This window comes from Lolium perenne, chromosome 3, assembly GCF_019359855.2.
Source record: "Lolium perenne isolate Kyuss_39 chromosome 3, Kyuss_2.0, whole genome shotgun sequence".
Lineage (NCBI taxonomy): Eukaryota > Viridiplantae > Streptophyta > Magnoliopsida > Poales > Poaceae > Lolium > Lolium perenne.
The window spans coordinates 22,969,178-22,989,549 of record NC_067246.2 but is presented as its reverse complement, the minus strand read 5'-3'; the positions used below and the strand labels follow the sequence as shown (position 1 = coordinate 22,989,549).

At 42.9% G+C, this 20,372-nt stretch overlaps 1 protein-coding gene across 1 annotated transcript; it reads right to left on the bottom strand.

Moving 5' to 3' along the window:
• Positions 1 to 295: 295 nt before the first annotated feature.
• On the bottom strand, positions 296 to 1,816 carry LOC127340926 (uncharacterized). Its single transcript, XM_051366697.1, has 2 exons — positions 1,478 to 1,816; positions 296 to 1,391 (listed from the first exon to the last, which is right to left on the bottom strand). Exons 1-2 carry the CDS (start codon positions 1,749 to 1,751, stop codon positions 607 to 609), a joined length of 1,059 nt encoding a protein of 352 aa, XP_051222657.1. The 5' UTR covers positions 1,752 to 1,816; the 3' UTR covers positions 296 to 606.
• Between the last annotated feature and the right edge of the window lie 18,556 nt (positions 1,817 to 20,372).

The following is a 20,372-nucleotide window of genomic DNA, read 5'->3' as shown; positions in this document are numbered from 1 at the left end:
CCACTGCAGAAAGAGGCCCAAGTGGCATAAGGTTGGGGCTTTTACAAAAAAGAAAAATAGAAAAATAACATATCATAATAAGATATAGCATATACATGTGTTTTTCGCAAGAATACGCAGAAAACGTCATGCCGCGTCAGCTTGACATGACTGTCAAATGACCTAAATTGAGCGATCAATTTTTTTGAAAAAAATAGAGAGTCAACCGATGGTTTTTGATGAGCATAACAAAAAATAATTGTTTTATGAAACCCTAACAGAAAGAGTGGTGTTTTTTTTTTTGCAATTTTCTCGATTTCCAACGGTTGAATGTAAATTTTTATTAGATATTCATGGTTGGCATAAAAGATATTGTACATCGCAGTTCGCAGTACATAATAAAGTTCCGAGTTTTCAACACTTTAGGCGACGACAATGCTTATTGTTGTGTTAGTACATGGCAATCATGCAAACATGGCATAAAAGATATTGTACATCGCAGTTCGCAGTACATAATAAAGTTCCGAGTTTTCAACACTTTAGGCGACGACAATGCTTATTGTTGTGTTAGTACATGGCAATCATGCAAACATGCAAGGCCAGTACAACTCACCATATAGAGCGTGTTTACTTCTTGCACACCACACCTTGGCCGTTCATGCCACTGGCGCAGGTGATCCCGGCGAGCTCCGACATGACGGAAGCCTCGTTGTTGCTACGGCTGGTTCCGAAGCGCGCCACGGCGCAGTCCGCCGCGAACAGGCTAGAAGCCGTGAAGCTGGCATCTCCTCCCATAGTGGGCATGGAGGCCCTGACGTCGAGCTTGTTGACGTAGTCGGAGCGGTACGTCTGGCCGACAACGCCGTGGACGTCGTCGGTGAGCGCGTCGAACTTGAAGGCGAGCTCGAGGTGGGCGAGGCAGTCGTCGGAGGTGACGCCGTAGCGGTGCACCCTTGAGTCCTCCTCGGTGATGGGCACGGCGTTGACCCTGACACTGAACTTCCCGTCGAGGGTGACTAGCACGCCGTTGGCCGCCTTGGTGCGGGTCACGGACAGCGCGGGGACACGGCTGGACGTCCATTTGGCAGCGTCGACCTGGTCAGCCGGGAGGTGCACGGGTTCGCTGTCGAGGGTGATCTCGAGGTGCTCGATGGCGTCGTCCCAGGTGCCGGTCTTCCTGGCGCCGACGTAGAGGTGGTGTCCGTCGAAGAGCACGGCGATGGCCTGGATCCACGTGAAATCCCTGGACATGCCGCTGTGGCCGGACTTGCCGATGAAGTGCGCGTTGATGTGGAGGTCGCGGTCAGAGACGACGCAGAAGTCGGCATCCTTGCGGCCGTGGAAGTAGAACGCGTTGCCGTCGCCGCCGATGAATCGTGGGTCACCGCACGCTGCTCCCGGTTGGTCGCACGCTGCACGCACACATAAAGCATAGAGCGTAGCCATTAGCCAAGACGACGAATTGGTTTACATGAATAGGTCAAGAGCTCGTTCTCACCACAAACGGCTTTGCAGTCGTACTCGGTGCAACTCGCGAAGCATGTCTCAGGGCAGTCGTCGGGGCAGTCCATCTTCTTGTTGAAACAGTAGGGGTTCTCCTTGCGGTTGACATTGCACTTGACCTGCTTCGGCTTGGGCTTGGGCTTGGGCCCCTTCCCATTGGGTGGACTCTTTGGCCCCTTGCCCTTGTCTGATTGCGCCGTGGCTGCGGCGGCGGCGGCGAGAAGGACGACCGCCGCCAAAGCCAGCACGACTCCCAGACGCCTCGCCATTGCGAGCGCCCTCACGCTGTTACTAGCTTAGTCTACTAGTGTATTCGGCGCTGATGGTTGGTCGAGATGGGTACGTTTGTATGGATGATTCCTACTTCCTAGGGTATTTATAGGGCCATCGATCGACCTGATACATAAGCTCGCTTCAAACGTGGTGCATGTCAACGCTTGTGTCTTCACCGGAACGCTTGATGCCACAAAATGTATACCTTGCGTGCATTGATCATGCGTATGAAGCTTTATGCTACCTGCCAATCATGATCGAGCTACAAACTCCCTCGGGTCATGTTTAATTGGCACCACATATGTACGCAAGTAAGCTAATACTCATGTAAGCATTGTTAGTGCGTTCTGAATTCTAATCTTAATTTCAGCTTCTGCGATGTAGCTTCGCAGGTTCATCCTGCTAAATGAAGCAATCCGATCGTCTTGCCGTCCTTCATTACAATATCTCTATCTCATCCTGAAGTCCTAGACTCTCTCTTCAGTCTCTTGTTCCTTCGATCATTCTGAAGTCAAATGCCAATCCGCAATGCTTGAACGTGAGGAAAAGTTGCAGGGGGTCGAGTAATGGTGAGAATTGATGCGATCCGTCATGCGTACACGATCGTGTGGCACAGCGTGCACCTACATTCATGGACACGTGAGCGTATTATCTTCAGAGACAAGCGCACGATTTTTTTTTGATGGAAGCGCACGAAAATATTCGAGTTCAGTATTTCACTCTTTACCCCAATACTGTTCAGAACAGGCGCGCACATCCTTTTAACACTTAAAACCATTTACTTCACCGTATCGACTCCAATTCGTCTGGTTTTAGGTGGAAGGAAAAAAAGTTCGATCAGGTACATTCAGGATTTCAAGGAAAATAGAAAGAAAAAGAAGAATACTTGGAAGCTGTTTTACGGTGCAATTTACAAGTCACGTGGGCTAGTAGTATTGGCTCATGGTATTCTGGGTAAGTAATATTTTTGTATTCCAGTTTTCTTCTAAAATCTGGAAGAGATTTGATGACAACTCTAGTAATCAGGAGCCGGCTCCAACAAGGTGAAGACCTACTACTCTATTTTTAGTCCACTGAATAGAAGTTCAAATCGTGTCAAGAGAATATACCCGTCCACTGGAACTTGTAAACTAGCGCCAGGGGAAAATATATAAATTTAAATAGAAGTCAAAACTTATAAAGTTTGACCAAATAACAAAATATTTGTAACGTGATATAAGTATATTATAAAAATATAAATCTGATAAAATTAATTTGGTATCACGGATATTTATATTTTTGTCTACAACATTAGTCACACTTAGAGAAGTTGACTTTGGACTAAATTTATAAGGCTTATTCATTGGAACAGCGAGAGTACGGATGTATCTAAGTATTACTACCTCCATCCCAAGGCTTAAGGTCTATATTTTTTCAGAAAGTCAAACTATGTTAAGTTTGATCAAGTTTTTTTATCAACAATTATTAAAAAGAAAAGTACAAAATCAATATCATTAGATAGATAATGAAATATATTTTCATATGGTATCTATAAAATATCATATTTATTCATAGATTCTTCTAAAAATTTGATCAAACTTTACTTCGTTTGACTTTTCAAAAAAATATAGTAGTAAGTCTTAAGCCTTGGGATAGAGGTAGTAGCATCTAATGATAAGTGGCAAAAATAATCACGAATTGAAACTCAGCGGTCCAGCTAGACTATGGCACATTTTATTGTAACCAAGTACTCCCGAGTCGCCCCCCCTCCTAGGCGGCTCCGGAGGCGCCCCTCCTGCCCAACCCTAAGCCCCCCATAGCTCTCTCTTGGCCGTTGTTGCCGCCGACACTAGCGGTGATGGCAGCGCCTATCCGGCCGATTCGACGGTGGGCATGGGAGATGTCTCTCGGCCGCGTCTCATGGGGGTTGGTGGGCGTCGGCGGAGGGCCATGAGTCGCGCGGCTGGACTTGGCCGCGGCCTGAGCGCCTCCACCGGAGCGGCAGCGAGGAGGGGCTGGTGCGCCGCTGGGCACACCGCACGGTCGTGCTCTAGTTCACCTTGATCCGATCTAGGCCTTGGGCCAAGATCTAGACCGGGTGGGTCTAGGCAAGTGTGGTCCTGGTGTTGGTCCTTGCCACGCCGATGGGCCGTGCTGGACTGCCTTGTCCATGTCTTCCGATCTGGTTGGTAGTTGACCGACAACGAGGGGGTTGCTAGTCTTGCGAATAATGGTGGTGGTCCTCGGATTCTTCTCGCCCCAAGTGAAGATCTGTCGGAATCTTGTTTCTATCAGTGTGGCTAGTTCAAGAAATGGATCATTGTAGCTGGACTTTTCTTTTTTGTAATTCTTCTATTTTTTTGTTGTGTGCTTCATTTATTCCATTAGAGTATTATGTTGTTGCAGAGTCTGGGTGTAATTGGTATATACTTGATATTAATATATGATTTTTATCGAAAAAAACTCGATGCATTTGGTTCTAACTTGAAAAATACAATTTACTATCAGAAGTCCATCACACTTTCCACCCTTGGATTCTTTTTTCCCTTCCCTACAAATTTGTATCGTCGTTGATCAGATTTACTACTAGTTATGCATGCACCAAACATATAAAGAAAATGGTAACGGTATTATGAGAAAGATGAAAGTGAAACCAATATATGGAAGGTCCATATATTACGGAAGCTAGCAAATCCGGTGAGCTGCCTTGCCAGATTTTATTTTTCACCCGCCGATTTTGCCCTTTGGTGAAAAAGTACTACTGGTTTGGTCAACAAGTATTGGTAAATCCGATCAACTTGATCAGTTAATTTGAACGGTCAGTATTGTCTTTCCCTACTGTAAAAAGTCCCCTTCCACATAGTACCATGTAGGAAATTGAAGGATCCAATGGGAGATCCACCAACCCCGGTTGGCCTTTCTAAATTTTGGTGGCGGCTTTTCCAGGAAGCTGGGGGGAGGGCAGCTGATACGTCCATTTTGCATCACTATTTTATATCATAATTTACTGTTATTCATTGATATATTTCATATTTAGAGATGATACTTATGTTATTTCATCTATTTTGCATGTTTCATGATTATTGGAGAATCGCGCACCGGAGTCAGGATTCTGCTGGAAAAAGCACCGTCAGAATGCAATATTTCGGAAGATCAGCAATGACGGAAATTATACGGAAAATCTTATTTTTCCAGAAGACGGAGACAGCCAGAAGGAGGAGCCGAGGAGGGCCGCCATGCCCCCCCCCCATAGGCCGGCGCGGGCCCAGGCCTGGCCGCGCCGCCTTGTGGGGAGGGGGCCCACAGCCCCCTCTGGCCTCCTCTCCTTTGCGTACTTCTTCGTCTCGAAAACCTAAGCTCCACAGGATAGTCGCGAAGAGTCACAGCCGCCTCTGCGGGGCGGAAAACACCAGAGAGAAAAGAGCTCTCCGGCAGGCTGAAATCCGCCGGGGAAATTCCCTCCCGGAGGGGGAAATCGACGCCATCGTCACCGTCATCGAGCTGGACATCATTGGGATCATCATCACCATCATCTCCATCATCATCACCGCCATCTCCACCGCTGAACCTCGTCACCGCTGTAACAATTAGGGTTGGATCTTGATTGTTTGATAGGGGAAACTCTCCCGGTATTGATTTCTACTTGTTATTGATGCTATTGAGTGAAACCATTGAACCAAGGTTTATGTTCAGATTGTTATTCATCATCATATCACCTTTGATCATGTTCCATAAGATGTCTCGTGAGTAGTTCGTTTAGTTCTTGAGGACATGGGTGAAGTCTAAATGTTAGTAGTGAATTATGTTGGGTAATATTCAATGTTATGATATTTAAGTTGTGGTGTTATTCTTCTAGTGGTGTCATGTGAACGTCGACTACATGATACTTCACCTTTATGGGCCTAGGGGAATACATCTTGTATTCGTTTGCTAATTGCGGGGTTGCCGGAGTGACAGAAACCTAAACCCCCGTTGGTATATCGATGCAGGAGGGATAGCAGGATCTCAGAGTTTAAGACTGTGGTTAGATGTATCTTAATTACTTTCTTGTATTTGCGGATGCTTGCAAGGGGTATAATCACAAGTATGTATTAGTCCTAGGAAGGGCGGTGCATTAGCATAGGTTCACCCACACAACACTTATCAAAACAATGAAGATTAATCAGCTATATGAAGCGAAAGCACTAGACTAAATTCCCGTGTGTCCTCAAGAACGTTTGGTCATTATAAGTAAACAAACCGGCTTGTCCTTTGTGCTAAAAAGGATTGGGCCACTCGCTGTAATTATTACTCTCGCATTTTACTTACTCGTACTTTATTCATCTGCTATATCAAAACCCCTTGAACACTTGTTTGTGAGCATTTACAGTGAATCCTTCATCGAAACTACTTGTCAACACCTTCTGCTCCTCGTTGGGTTCAACACTCTTATTTATCGAAAATACTACGATACACCCCCCATACTTGTGGGTCATCAAGACTATTTTCTGACGCCGTTGTCGGGGAGTGAAGCGCTATTGGTAAGGAAAACTTTTACTGTACGTGCTGATTCTATTTCTACCTGCTGCTATAATTCATTATGGAGAGGTCTTCTCTTGAATTCCTATTTGGAAAATCTACTACTACTGCAAAGGTAGTGGATGAGGCGCCATGTGAGAAAGAGGTTCCATACAAAATACCTATGAAAATTATTGAACGTGTTGTGGATAACCGCTATGAGGGGGATGGAACTGTCCATCCTGGTGATCATTTACTGTTTTTACATGAATTATGCGGGTTATTCAAATGTGCAGGTATTGCTATGGATGAAGTTAGAAAGAAACTATTCTCTATATCGCTGTCTGGTAAAGCGGCGCATTGGTATAAATTGCTGAAGAATGGTGATTCTCTTGATTGGAAGGATATTGTGCCTCTATTTTATTCTAAATTCTATCCTCCAAGTGAAATTCACAAAGATCGGAACCGCATATATAATTTCTGGCCTCATGATGGAGAGAGTATTGCCCAAGCATGGGGGAGATTGAAGTCTTTAATGCTCAAATGCCCCATTCATGAGCTTCCTGGTAATAGTATTATTGATAATTTCTATGCAAGACTGTCTTTTCAAGACAAGACTTTGCTGGATACTTCTTGTTCTGGATCATTTACACGCAACAAAGAAGAGTTTAAAAGGGACCTTCTTGATCGGATCCAGGAGAATACTGAAGGATGGGAGAACGACAAAGATAGAGAGTCAGGTATAAACTATGATTATAAATGCATTGAAGTTTTTATGGAGACTTATAAATTTTGTAATATGAGTGCTACTTATGGTCTTGATTCTCAAGTCGTTGCAAACTTTTATAAAGCTTTTGCCTCTCACTTTGAATTGCCTAGGAAGAATTTTGATAAGTATCATGAACCATACAAAGATAAAACTGATTCATCTATAAATAAATGTGCTATAATTGAAACTGTTGATCATATTCTTCCTGAAGCATATATTGAAAAAACTCCTTTTCCTGCTAAAATGAAGGAGTATTCTGTTATAACTAGTGCGGTTAATAAAAGTGCAAAGAAACCTATAGAACCTGAAGAACAAATAAAGGTTGAACCTGCTATTGAAATAGTTAAGGATCTTGTGACTGAAAATGTAGAAGATGGTCATATTATTTTCTGTGAAGATGCTTCTCATATTGTTTCGCATCCTAATAAGTCTAGGAAAGCCAGTGTTCCTATGCTCTCTGTTAGAATTGGTGATCATTGTTATTATGGTTTATGCGACATTGGTGCAAGTATTAGTGCCATTCCTTATGAGCTTTATACGGACATTATGCATGAAATTGGTTCTTGTGAACTTGAAGATATTGATGTGGTTATTCGGCTAGCTAATAGAGAAACTATCTCTCCTATTGGTATTGTTCGAGATGTGGAAGTTTTATGTGGTAAGATTAAATATCCTGCTGACTTTTTGGTACTTGGTTCTGCTGCTAGTAAGTCTTGTCCTATTATTTTTGGTAGACCTTTTCTAAATACTTGTGGAGCTGTTATAGATTGCAAGAAGGAAAAAATTGTGACTAAATTTGCTGGTGAATCTTATGAGTTTAATTTCTCTAAATTTGCCAAAACTCCTTATAAAGCTGAATTGCCTAATAATGATTTTAGAGTTGAACAATGTGCGTCTATTGCTCTTGCTCCTAATAATCCTTTGCAGCAACATTTGGAGGATAGTGAGAGTGAAGTCTTTAGGGAAGAAAGGAATGAGCTTGATGAAATTTTCCTTCGTCAACCTATTCTTAAACATGACTTGCCGGTTGAAGATTTAGGTACAATAACACCACCAAAGGAAGATCCTGTTTTCGATTTGAAACCACTGCCTGATAATCTTAAGTATGCTCATATTGATGATAAGAAAATATATCCTGTTATTATTAGTTCTAAGCTTTTAGAATTTGAAGAAGAAAGGTTATTGGAAATATTGAAAAACACCGAGGAGCTATCGGCTATACTCTTGATGACTTGAAGGGGATTTCTCCCACTATTTGCCAACATGCTATCAACATGGAAGATGATGCAAAGCCTGTTGTTGAACATCAGCGTTGTCTAATTCCGAAGATGAAGGATGTGGTAAGGAATGAGGTATTAAAACTTCTTGAAGCCGGTATTATATATCCTATTGTTGATAGTAGATGGGTTAGTCCTGTGCATTGTGTTCCTAAGAAAGGAGGAATGACTGTTGTGCCTAATGATAATGATGAGCTCATCCCTCAAAGAGTAGTTGTAGGGTATAGAATGTGCATTGATTATCGAGAAGTTAATAAGGTTACTAAGAAAGATCATTACCCTTTACCCTTTATTGATCAAATGTTAGAAAGGTTGTCTAAAAATACTCATTTTTGCTTTCTTGATGGTTATTTTGGGTTCTCACAAATTGCTGTTAAAGCTAAAGATCAAGAAAAAACCACTTTCACTTGTCCCTATGGAACTTATGCTTATAGACGTATGCCTTTTGGTTTATGTAATGCTCCTGCTACTTTTCAAAGATGCATGTCTGCTATTTTTCAAGGCTTTTGTGAGAATATTGTAGAGGTATTCATGGATGATTTTTCTATCTATGGGAATTCTTTTGATAATTGCTTGCGAAACCTTGATAAAGTTTTGCAGATATGTGAAGAAACTAACCTTGTTCTTAATTGGGAGAAATGCCACTTTATGGTTAATGAAGGAATTGTATTGGGACATAAAATTTCCGAGAGGGGTATTGAAGTTGATAGAGATAAAGTTGAAGCAATTGAAAAGATGCCCTACCCGACGGATGTTAAAGGTATTCGTAGTGTTCTTGGTCATGCTGGGTTTTATAGGAGATTTATTAAAGATTTCTCCAAGATTTCAAAGCCTCTTACTAATCTCCTTAAAAAAGATGTACCTTTTGTTTTTGATGATGATTGTAAGGAAGCTTTTGAAACTCTAAAGAAAGCCTTAACAACTGCTCCTGTAGTTGAACCTCCTGATTGGAACTTACCTTTTGAAATTATGTGTGATGCTAGTGATTTTGCTGTAGGCGCTGTTCTTGGACAGCGAGTAGATAAAAAATTAAATGTTATTCATTATGCTAGCAAAACTCTTGATGCTGCTCAAAGAAATTATGCTACAACTGAAAAAGAATTATTAGCTGTAGTCTTTGCTTGTGACAAGTTTAGATCTTACATCGTTGATTAAAAGTTACAATCCATACTGATCATGCTGCAATTAGCTACCTTATGACTAAGAAAGATGCTAAGCCAAGGCTTATTAGATGGGTGCTTCTTTTGCAAGAATTTGATTTACATATTATAGATAGGAAAGGTGTTGATAATCCTGTTGCTGATAATTTATCTAGATTGGAAAATATTGCTTATGATCATGTTCCTGTTAATGATAGTTTTCCAAATGAACAATTGGCTGTAATAAAGGTGAGCTCGCGAGATAGTCCTTGGTATGCTGATTATGCTAACTTTATTGTTTCCAAGTACTTGCCTCCAACCTTTTCAGCTCAGCAAAGGAGGAAATTCTTTTATGACTTGAGGCATTATTTTTGGGATGACCCACACTTATATAAAGAAGGAGTGGATGGTATTATGCGAAGATGTGTTCCCGAATATGAACAACAAGAGATATTGAGTAAGTGTCATTGTAGTGTTTATGGAGGACATCACGCCGGAGATAGAACTGCGCAAAAGGTTCTACAATCAGGTTTCTATTGGCCAACTCTCTTCAAAGATGCAAGAAAGTTTATTTTATCTTGTGATGAATGTCAAAGGGTTGGTAATATCTCCAGACGCAACGAAATTCCTATGAATTATACTCTTGTTATTGAACCATTCGATTGTTGGGGATTTGACTTCATGGGTCCTTTCCGTTCTTCAGAAGGTAACACTCATATACTTGTCGTTGTTGATTATGTTACTAAATGGGTGGAAGCCATACCGACAAAAAGTGCTGATGGTGAGACCTCTTTAAGAATGCTTTTAGATATTATTTTTCCTAGATTTGGAGTACCTAGATATATTATGACTGATGGAGGTTCTCATTTTATTCATGGTGGTTTTAGAAAAACTCTTGCTAAGTATGGTATTAATCATAGAATCGCTTTTGCTTATCATCCTCAAACTAGCGGGCAAGTAGAATTATCAAATAGAGAGATTAAATCTATCTTGGGAAAGACTGTTAATAAATCTAGAAAGAACTGGGCTATTAAATTAAAGGAAGCATTATGAGCTTATAGAATTGCTTATAAAAATCCTATGGGCATGTCACCGTATAAAATGGTTTATGGGAAAGCTTGTCATTTACCTTTAGAACTAGAACACAAAGCTTATTGGGCTGTAAAAGAACTTAATAAAGATCCTAAACTTGCCGGTAAGAAGAGATTGCTACAATCGAGTTCTCTAGATGAATGGAGAAGTGAAGCTTATGAAAATGCTAAACTCTTTAAAGAGAAAGTTAAGAAATGGCATGATAGAAGAATTATCAAAAGAGAATTTAATATTGGAGATAAAGTCCTATTGTATCGGTCTCGTCTCAGATTTTTTGCAAGGAAATTACTCTCAAAATGGGAAGGACCATATGTCATTGTGGAGGTGTATCGTTCAGGGGCAATTAAAATTAGTTCTCTGCAGGGTGATGCCACACAAGTAGTGAATGGACAAAGACTCAAGCACTATATTTCTGGAGATTCTTATAATGAAGATGTTGATGTTATCCAAGTGGTGACTCCAGAAGCTTTCATCAAAGGGAAAATTGACAGTTCTGCAGAGTTCGACTTTGAATAGGTAACAGTACTGGTAATAAAAAGTCCGCGTTTAACTTTACGAACTATGTTTTTGCTATTTTCGGAAAATATGAAAAATTACGAGATCGAAACGGAGTGGAGGAGATGCACGAGGGCGTGCCCCCATAGGCCGGTGCGGGCCCCAGCCTGGCCGCGCCGCCCTATGAGGATGGCGCCTCGTTGTCCCTCTCCGACTCTTGTTCGACCTGGTACTTTCCTTGTGCCGTGAAAATTTCTGCTATATAATCCCCCGGACCCCTGGAGGTCCGTATATCGTTTTCTCGTCGAGTTTTGTTTCGAGCTGTTTTCTGCCAGGATTTGTTTTTGATCTAGAAGCATCATGGTCCCCAACAACAAGGACAAGGAGCCTTTGGAGGAAGATATTCAAGACTCCGAGTTGAAAGAAGAATTCAAGGAGGAAGTGAAGGAGATGTCATCAATAAAGAGGAAGCGGCAAACTGTGGAGAGTAAGCCAATCTTGGTGGGATCGGTTAACACTGGACGTTCTTTTTTTCATAACTTGCAGGGACCTCTACCGCCTGCTCTTAGCCTCAACTCTTTCCCTTGTGTGGAGGAAGCACTACGGGTTACCGATGAGTTTTGTGATCAATACCGTGCTCTGAGAAGGAAGTGGAGATACTTCAGGAGGAGAACAACCGACTTCGCAAAATGCTGGAATATTACTCAATTTCCATCGCAAGGCCGCCACCGCCACTTTCAGATAACAATGAATCTCTTCGAGTCTTAGTGCAGAACTGCCAAACTGAGAAGCTGAAGCTGAAGGAGATCTTTAAAGATCGCAGGAACGGACCACCACCATCATCACCAAAGGAGTGATTCATCATCGGTATTGGCATCCCCTTGGTTTGTTCCAAGCTTGGGGGAGTGCCGCGGTATCACATCATCACTATCTTTTACCTTTTTATTATCAAGTAGTGTCATATCATGAGTAGGGAAGTTATCATATAAGATGTGTTGCGGTATGGAAGTATCTCTCTTTAGTAGGTTATCTATGTATCCCTTGGTGTGAGTTATCGTTATGGAATATTAATGAGAAGTTTTATCATTTACATATTGCACATCTTATTTTAGTTTGCAATCCCTATTATATGATTGATCTTGTTGTTAAGTATTGGTATCACTTTGGGAGCATTGAGTAAATCTATTTGGTTTTGGCAAACTTAGCATTGGTCAATAGCAACAACACCTTGAGTTTAAGTAGAAAAGAGGAGATACATGTAGATATGTTATTCCATTATCTTTCTTTCTTGTTAGCTATGAGCTTAGTATTCTGAAGTTAAAATTATTTGTGCTTACAAGGAAGATGCATGATTGTTTCTATCACATGTATGTTTGTTTGTTTCCCTCAACTCTTATGCTTGCTAATCAACCTTGCTATCCAAAGACCTGTACTGAGAGGGAATGCTTCTCGTGCATCCAAACCCTTAGGCCAAACCTATGCCATCAGTGTCCACCATAACTGCCTATTATGTGGTATTTTGCGCCATTCCAAGTAAATACTTCATGTGCTACCTTTAAACAATTCAAAAGTTATCATCCCTTATTTGTGTCACTGTTTTATAGCTCATGAGGAAGTATGTGGTGTTTTATCTTTCAATCTTGTTGGGCAGCTTTCACTAATGGACTAGTGGCTTCATCCACTTATCCTATAATTTTGCAAAAAGAGCTAGCAACGGGGTTCCCAGCCCCAATTAACTAACTCTCATTAATAATCCTCTTCACATATTTTGCTCTGATTCATCAGTAAGCAACTTAATTTTGCAATAGACACTCCTCCATGGTATGTGAAATGTTGGAAGGCACCCGAGGATTCGGTTAGCCATGGCCTAAGAAAGCAAAGGTTGGGAGGAGTGTCATCCTTAAATAAACTAAAATACATGTGTAAACAAAAGAGAAGAGGGATGATCTACCTTGCTGGTAGAGATAACGTCCTTCATGGGAGCCGCTCTTTGGAAGTCTGTTTGGCAAGGGGGTTAGAGTGCCCACTACCATTCGTTGACAACAACAAACACCTCTCAAAACTTTACTTTTATGCTTTCTATATGATTTCAAAACTTGAAAAGCTCTAGCACATGTTAATCCCTGCTTCCCTCTGCGAAGGGCCTATCTTTTATTTTAATGTTGAGTTAGTAAACCTATTTCCCTCCATCTTAAGCAAGCAATTGAGTTGTTGTGATCCAACCATCTATATTGTGATTTATTTAATCATGCTTTTATTTCTTCCTTGTTTAGTACAAGTTTTATCTGAATGAATATAGCTTTGAAGATTATCGATGATTATGAGGAGATTATTATGATTGAATATGCAAGTTTTGCTATAAGCTTTAATATAAGAGCGCTGCTCGATAAATAAGTACAATCCGTTAAATGTTCTCTGACCAAGAACGAAGTTTGCCATCACCAATTATGATTTCCTATGCACCTTTACTTGTGATTTCCTTCTACTTGTTTCAAGTTGAATTATATGCGGAAGTTTTCTACTAGAATGTCTTGTGTAAATTAATATGATGCTTCTTGTCCGTATTTTATTTATCGACTCTTCACTCCATAAACATGTGGTCTTGTTTACTGAGTTCATTTTCGCTTGGGGACAAGCGAAGTCTAAGCTTGGGGGGAGTTGATACGTCCATTTTGCATCACTATTTTATATCATAATTTACTGTTATTCATTGATATATTTCATATTTAGAGATGATACTTTTGTTATTTCATCTATTTTGCATGTTTCATGATTATTGGAGAATCGCGCACCGGAGTCAGGATTCTGCTGGAAAAAGCACCGTCAGAATGCAATATTTCGGAAGATCAGCAATTGACGGAAATTATACGGAAAATCTTATTTTTCCAGAAGACGGAGACAGCCAGAAGGAGGAGCCGAGGAGGGCCGCCATGGGCCCCCCATAGGCCGGCGCGGGCCTAGGCCTGGCCGCGCCGCCTTGTGGGGAGGGGGCCCACAACCCCCTCTGGCCTCCTCTCCTTCGCGTACTTCTTCGTCCCGAAAACCTAAGCTCCACAGGATAGTCGCGAAGAGTCACAGCCGCCTCTGCGGGGCGGAAAACACCGGAGAGAAAAGAGCTTTCCGGTAGGCTGAAATCCGCCGGGGAAATTCCCTCCCGGAGGGGGAAATCGACGCCATCGTCACCGTCATCGAGCTGGACATCATTGGGATCATCATCACCATCATCTCCATCATCATCACCACCATCTCCACCGCTGCACCTCGTCACCGCTGTGACAATTAGGGTTGGATCTTGATTGTTTGATAGGGGAAACTCTCCCGGTATTGATTTCTACTTGTTATTGATGCTATTGAGTGAAACCATTGAACCAAGGTTTATGTTCAGATTGTTATTCATCATCATATCACCTCTGATCATGTTCCATAAGATGTCTCGTGAGTAGTTCGTTTAGTTCTTGTGGACATGGGTGAAGTTTAAATGTTAGTAGTGAATTATGTTGGGTAATATTCAATGTTATGATATTTAAGTTGTGGTGTTATTCTTCTAGTGGTGTCATGTGAACGTCGACTACATGATACTTCACCTTTATGGGCCTAGGGGAATACATCTTGTATTCGTTTGCTAATTGTGGGGTTGCCGGAGTGACAGAAACCTAAACCCCCGTTGGTATATCGATGCAGGAGGGATAGCAGGATCTCAGAGTTTAAGGCTGTGGTTAGATGTATCTTAATTACTTTCTTGTATTTGCGGATGCTTGCAAGGGGTATAATCACAAGTATGTATTAGTCCTAGGAAGGGCAGTGCATTAGCATAGGTTCACCCACACAACACTTATCAAAACAATGAAGATTAATCAGCTATATGAAGCGAAAGCACTAGACTAAATTCCCGTGTGTCCTCAAGAACATTTGGTCATTATAAGTAAACAAACCGGCTTGTCCTTTGTGCTAAAAAGGATTGGGCCACTCGCTGTAATTATTACTCTCGCATTTTACTTACTCGTACTTTATTCATCTGCTATATCAAAACCCCTTGAACACTTGTTTGTGAGCATTTACAGTGAATCCTTCATCGAAACTGCTTGTCAACACCTTCTGCTCCTCGTTGGGTTCGACACTCTTATTTATCGAAAATACTACGATACACCCCCTATACTTGTGGGTCATCAGCAGCTTCTCGGAGAAGCCGCCAAAAGAACTGAGCCTAAGTCTACTCCAAGGCTTCATTGTGTATTCAAAGATGATCCATATATGGCTCCATTCTTAACCTCAATACCACAGTGAAGATCCAAATAAACTACTATATTTGTCCCGATTAATCTTCTCGAGTCGTCACAGAACAAATGCAAGATTTTATTTAGAGCCAACATGCTCTTTTGATCACAACGGGCAAAGAAGATTCTATCGTCAATGAACAAAAGGTGAGAAATTGGAGTACCCTCACAACAATTCCTAATGCATTTTAAAACACCAGCTTCCTCCTTTATCAGAAGCAAGCAAGAACCCCTTCATTTCAAAAAATAAACAGATAGGATCTAATGGGATCTCCGTGGCGAATACCTCTCGTGGGGTTCACTGGCTTAGTAAGATCAGCGTTGACCCTCAGCACATACCGCACGTTTGTCACACACTTCATGACAATAGCAATCCACGAAGCCACAAAACCCAGTTTGAGAAGAGTACCAACGAGATAATTCTACTCCACCCCATCACATGCCTTCATCATGTCAGTTTTCACTGCAAAGAAGGGTATATTAGCCTACCGAATAGCGTGTAGACACTTATATACAATTAGAGGGGCATTATCAGTAATTAATTTGATGTGCACAAAGGCACTCTGATGTTTAGAGATTAGATCGGGAAGAATAATGTTTAGCCTCTTGGCCATGATCTTGGAGGAAATTTTATGTAAAACATTGCATAAACTGATGGGGCGGAAGTTATTCACATGTTCAAGGTTTGTCACCTTAGGGACCAGGACAATAATTGAGTCACATAAACCTTCTGGAATAGAATCTCCTTCTAGAAAGCCCCTCACAACATTGCATATCTCCTCCTCAAAAAGATTCTAATGGGTCTGATTAAAGAGCATCACAAAGCCCTCTAACCTTGGAGCTTTTGTTGGCCCCATTTGAGAAAGGGCAGTCCTGATTCCATCTTTGAAGAAGGGTTTATAGAGATCCTAGTTCATGTCATCAGTAACTTTCCTCGGGATACTATCAAGAACAACATCAATGAACATACATGGTTCGCATGAAACCACCAAGCTCCATACATCTCGAACCATCTTCTTTAGTAATAGCTTTAATATTATTTGTCCGTCAATGTGCGTCGGCCCGTGCATGAAAGAAAGCCGTATTGTGGTCCCCTTCTCTAGCTCAACGTGTGAGTGTTGTCGCACCATGATCTCCTCACACTTAAACATGTCACACGGTTTCTTTTCTACACGGACAATATTTGATGGGTCTGCACACCAAGGGCCCGTTTGGTAGCCTGAGTGGGTTTTTCGTCTCACTAGTGCAGTGAGATGAAATCCACATTTTGTTCCATACGAGCTCTGGGTCAAAAGAGGCACTTTATTTGATAGCCTGGGTTGCATCAGTTGGTACCCTAGTGCGACTTTGTTTGGTTGGTCTCATGCTTTTCCTATCCTCACTTATATGGCAACATGGTGACCTTACCTCACCCATCACAAGCATCAGCACGCCGGTGATCATGAAGCCAGACACCACCATGGTACCGCTGTTCACAAAGCATCGGCGCGTCGGTGATCACGAAGCGAGACACCACCATGGTCCCGGCGTTCACACAGGTCACAAGCATCACCATGTCGTCGGCCACAAAGCTAAACACCGCCGTTCACGCTGGTCACAAGCATCACCATGTCGCCGACCACGAAGCTAAACACCACCATGACACCACCGGTCACGTCTGTCACAAGCATCACCACGTCCCCGACCACGAAGCTGAACACCACCATGACAACAACGATCACGCCCGTCACAAGCATCACCATATCGCCGACCACAAAGCTGAATACCACCATGACACCGCCGGTCACGCCGGTCACAAGCATCACCACGTCGTCGACCACGAAGATGAACATCACCATGCCGCCACCGCCATGGATTATCACCTTGCACTTATCATCACCATGTCGCCGTCCATGAAGATGGCAAGTGAAAAGTTGAGCAAACGTATTCCAAAATATACTCACACATACGTACGAATTAAAGTATACTAACGAGTCATTTATCTATCCGTCTATGTCCATTGAATCAAAAACCTTTCAACATGAAGGTCATGCGTAATGGAGAGATGAACCTAGTCCTCGAAGGAAATTTCAAACGGATGAGCATGTGCGATGAATTTGGCAAAATATGCTCCAAACTTCATACACAAAATTGACGATTTACGACTGACGAAACTCAAAACCGATTGTCGAAATTGATTCATATCATCGACACACATCTTTTTCATGTATACCTCTGTCCATTTTTTGATGTCAAAAGTTTGTCTAAATTCAAATGTATCTAGACTCACTTTAGTGCATAGATACATCCAAATTTAGACGAACCATTGGATATCTATTAATGAACGGAGGGAGTAAAACTTATTTTAATTTACAGTATGGTTGTGTTAATTTGAAGAGAGGGTAGGTGGAGAGAGAGTGAGCCGTCCAGGTGAAGAGGTTGCATACATCTAGCTAAATGGGACAAGCCCGATAGAAAAAGGCGATTCACGTGTTGTTCCAGGATCTGGCCCAGTGATGCTTTTAAAATCGTGCGATTCAACAATGTGGAGGAACTTTAGCAATCAAACGGGCCCCAAGGCGCCAAAGGAAGTGTAGTTTTTTTAAATTTCTTTGGGGACTGAGCCGAAAGCCTCCATACTCCACTTCCTGAGTGAGCCTGCCACTCCTTGAAATCTGGCCCAAGTCGACCACAAGCATGCTGTGGGCGGCCCATCACCAGCCTAGGCCTGCTCCACCACCTGCTTCTGATCCGGCGGCCATAGCCAGGCCCAGGCCCAGGCCGCCTCAAACCGAAAGTCTGTCTGCAACGTACACACTAGAGCCATGTATGAATTATTCTTCAGGTTGATGGAGATAACAAAAAATGATTCAAGGTAGTGGTGGTGACGATGTTTTTCAGGTGTGCGTGCGCTGCAGTTCGTCCTTTACATGGAAGATTGCTTAACCTTCCGTCACCACACCAACATATTACGTAGGTGTACAGGGTGCTACTTATGCCCAGGTAAACTTTGGTCGTTAGCAGGCAGGAACACAAGCAAGATTCAGGTCACCAATGAGTTGATGAGCATTCAGTGATTCAGAGCTCGTCGACACTGAACTTTCGCCCTGAATCGAACGCACTCATCACTCATGGCGCCGACGCATGGCCGGGGCCCCTAGCAGAACCCAGAGTGAAAGCACTTGGCCCACGTCCGGCGCAGCCGACCTGAACATCACATGAAGGGAAGGTGGTGGCGCAGCATCCATCGGTGGTTCAATTCCGATCCAACCACCGGCACCACCCCCACCCCACTGCATGTGCCACCATCCGACTCTCCTCTGCCGCACGCACGTACACGGTACACGTGGACCGGAGCGACGAGTGTTAACTAACTAACTAACCGCCAGTGGTTCTCCTCGAGATCTCTCTCGCGATCTCGAACAGACAGATGCAGATTCAGATCTTAATCTGCTGCACCCGGCCACCAAGCCATTATTGACACCGAGGTTACTTGCGTTTGCAAACTCACGGTCGGTGTGCCGCACGGCATGTGACCGTCTCCTCCTCCCTCGATGGAATGGATCCACCCACCTGCTCCAACAGGCCGTGCCGGCACGACCAGCATCGCCACTGTACTGCTTGTACCTCGCAGCTGTCTTTTACGAATAGTACTGTTTCAATTATTCAGAGTTCAGACCTAAACAGAAACACAGAGACTCAACAAGTGAGGTAACCATTATAACTCGCTGGGAGCGAGTTGTACTATATATGAACCGTACAACCCTGATCATTCGGCAGCATCACAGCGCACGGCTTAAACCACTTGGCAAAGAAAAGTCGGTGCAGCCCAACGACCGAGCTTTTGGAATAATAATACTCCCTCCGTCCCAAATTAGTTGTCCCAAATTTTTTTAAATATGGATGTATCTAGACTTGTTTTAGTGTCTTGATGCATCCATATTTTAACAAACTTGAGACAACTAATTTGGGACGGAGGATAGTAACAATTTTGCTAGTTATAAGTTTGTCGAGAAATAAATTACTTCTAGACCGACTCCAAAACCGTTAGGTTTACGTCTAGATTAGTGCAGAAAATTCGGGCTATACGAGCAACGGCGGCACCGGTGTACTTAGCCAAACCGTAGCAAGCAACCATGCCTAACTGAGGTGTTGCCTGGATGACGATCAATTGAGAAATAAGTACTATAACTATTACATTTGCTTCAAAATGGATTGTTGCACAAAAAATTACGCAAGGATATGCAATTGCAGTTTTTCCCAATGACAGATCCATTGTGGTTGACCAAGAAAGAAGTTAGCCTTAGATAGTTTGAAAACTAGCCATGTACACCATCCTAACAAAATTCAAACAACAGATTTGTTCATTTTTAATTTGTTTAGGTCGGTCCGCAAATGAAAATGCGGTTGAGTCCACCCCTTCTATATTTTGAGTATGTAAACACCCAGTGGGGCGACGCACCCCACCCCCTTGAGGCGATCAATGTTGGGGCTTCCCGCTCCCGCCTAGTCGCTTGGTTCCCACTCCCATCGTTCTCTGTATGAGGCCTATCATTTCCAGCATTGCCAGTCGATATAATAACAATGACCCCACCAAGGTGGACAACCAAACCTAAAAATAAACCAAGCGTAACTAAGGAGTCGCTTGGATGAGGACCAATGAGATGGCACACAGGCTTTCCGGACATTAAACTTTCGCGCTGAGTCAAGCGCACTCATGGCGCCGACGCATGGTCATGCCCCCTCAGTCTCCATAGCTAAAACAATAGAAGTGCAGAACCAAGAATCAAAGAAGTTTGGCCCACTTCCGGCGCTTTAGGGAGGCAATGAGACCGACGCGTACACCAAGTAGCTGAAACACGAGGAGGCATTCTGGTCGTACCGCGAGGGGACGGGGATTGTGGCAAAGGCCATAGTGTTGAGGGCAAAGCCCACTAGGATGCCGCCATGGAGGAGGCGAGACATCGCCAGCCGACGGAGGAGGAGAGGGACAGACCTTGTTGTGAGGCTCTCATGGAGGGCTTCATGCCCTCGTCTAAGGTCCAGCATCGCCGTGACACCTTGGAGCGTGAGGTGTGGGGCGTGCGCCAAACCCGCAACAATATTGGCCACGCTA

Bases quoted from the DNA above. Each gene is read 5' to 3' on its own strand.
- LOC127340926 (XM_051366697.1), bottom strand. From the start codon at position 1,751: ATGGCGAGGCGTCTGGGAGTCGTGCTGGCTTTGGCGGCGGTCGTCCTT. The intron at 1,392-1,477 runs GTGAGAACGAGC...GTGTGCGTGCAG, and splicing joins CGACTGCAAAGCCGTTTGTG to CGTGCGACCAACCGGGAGCA.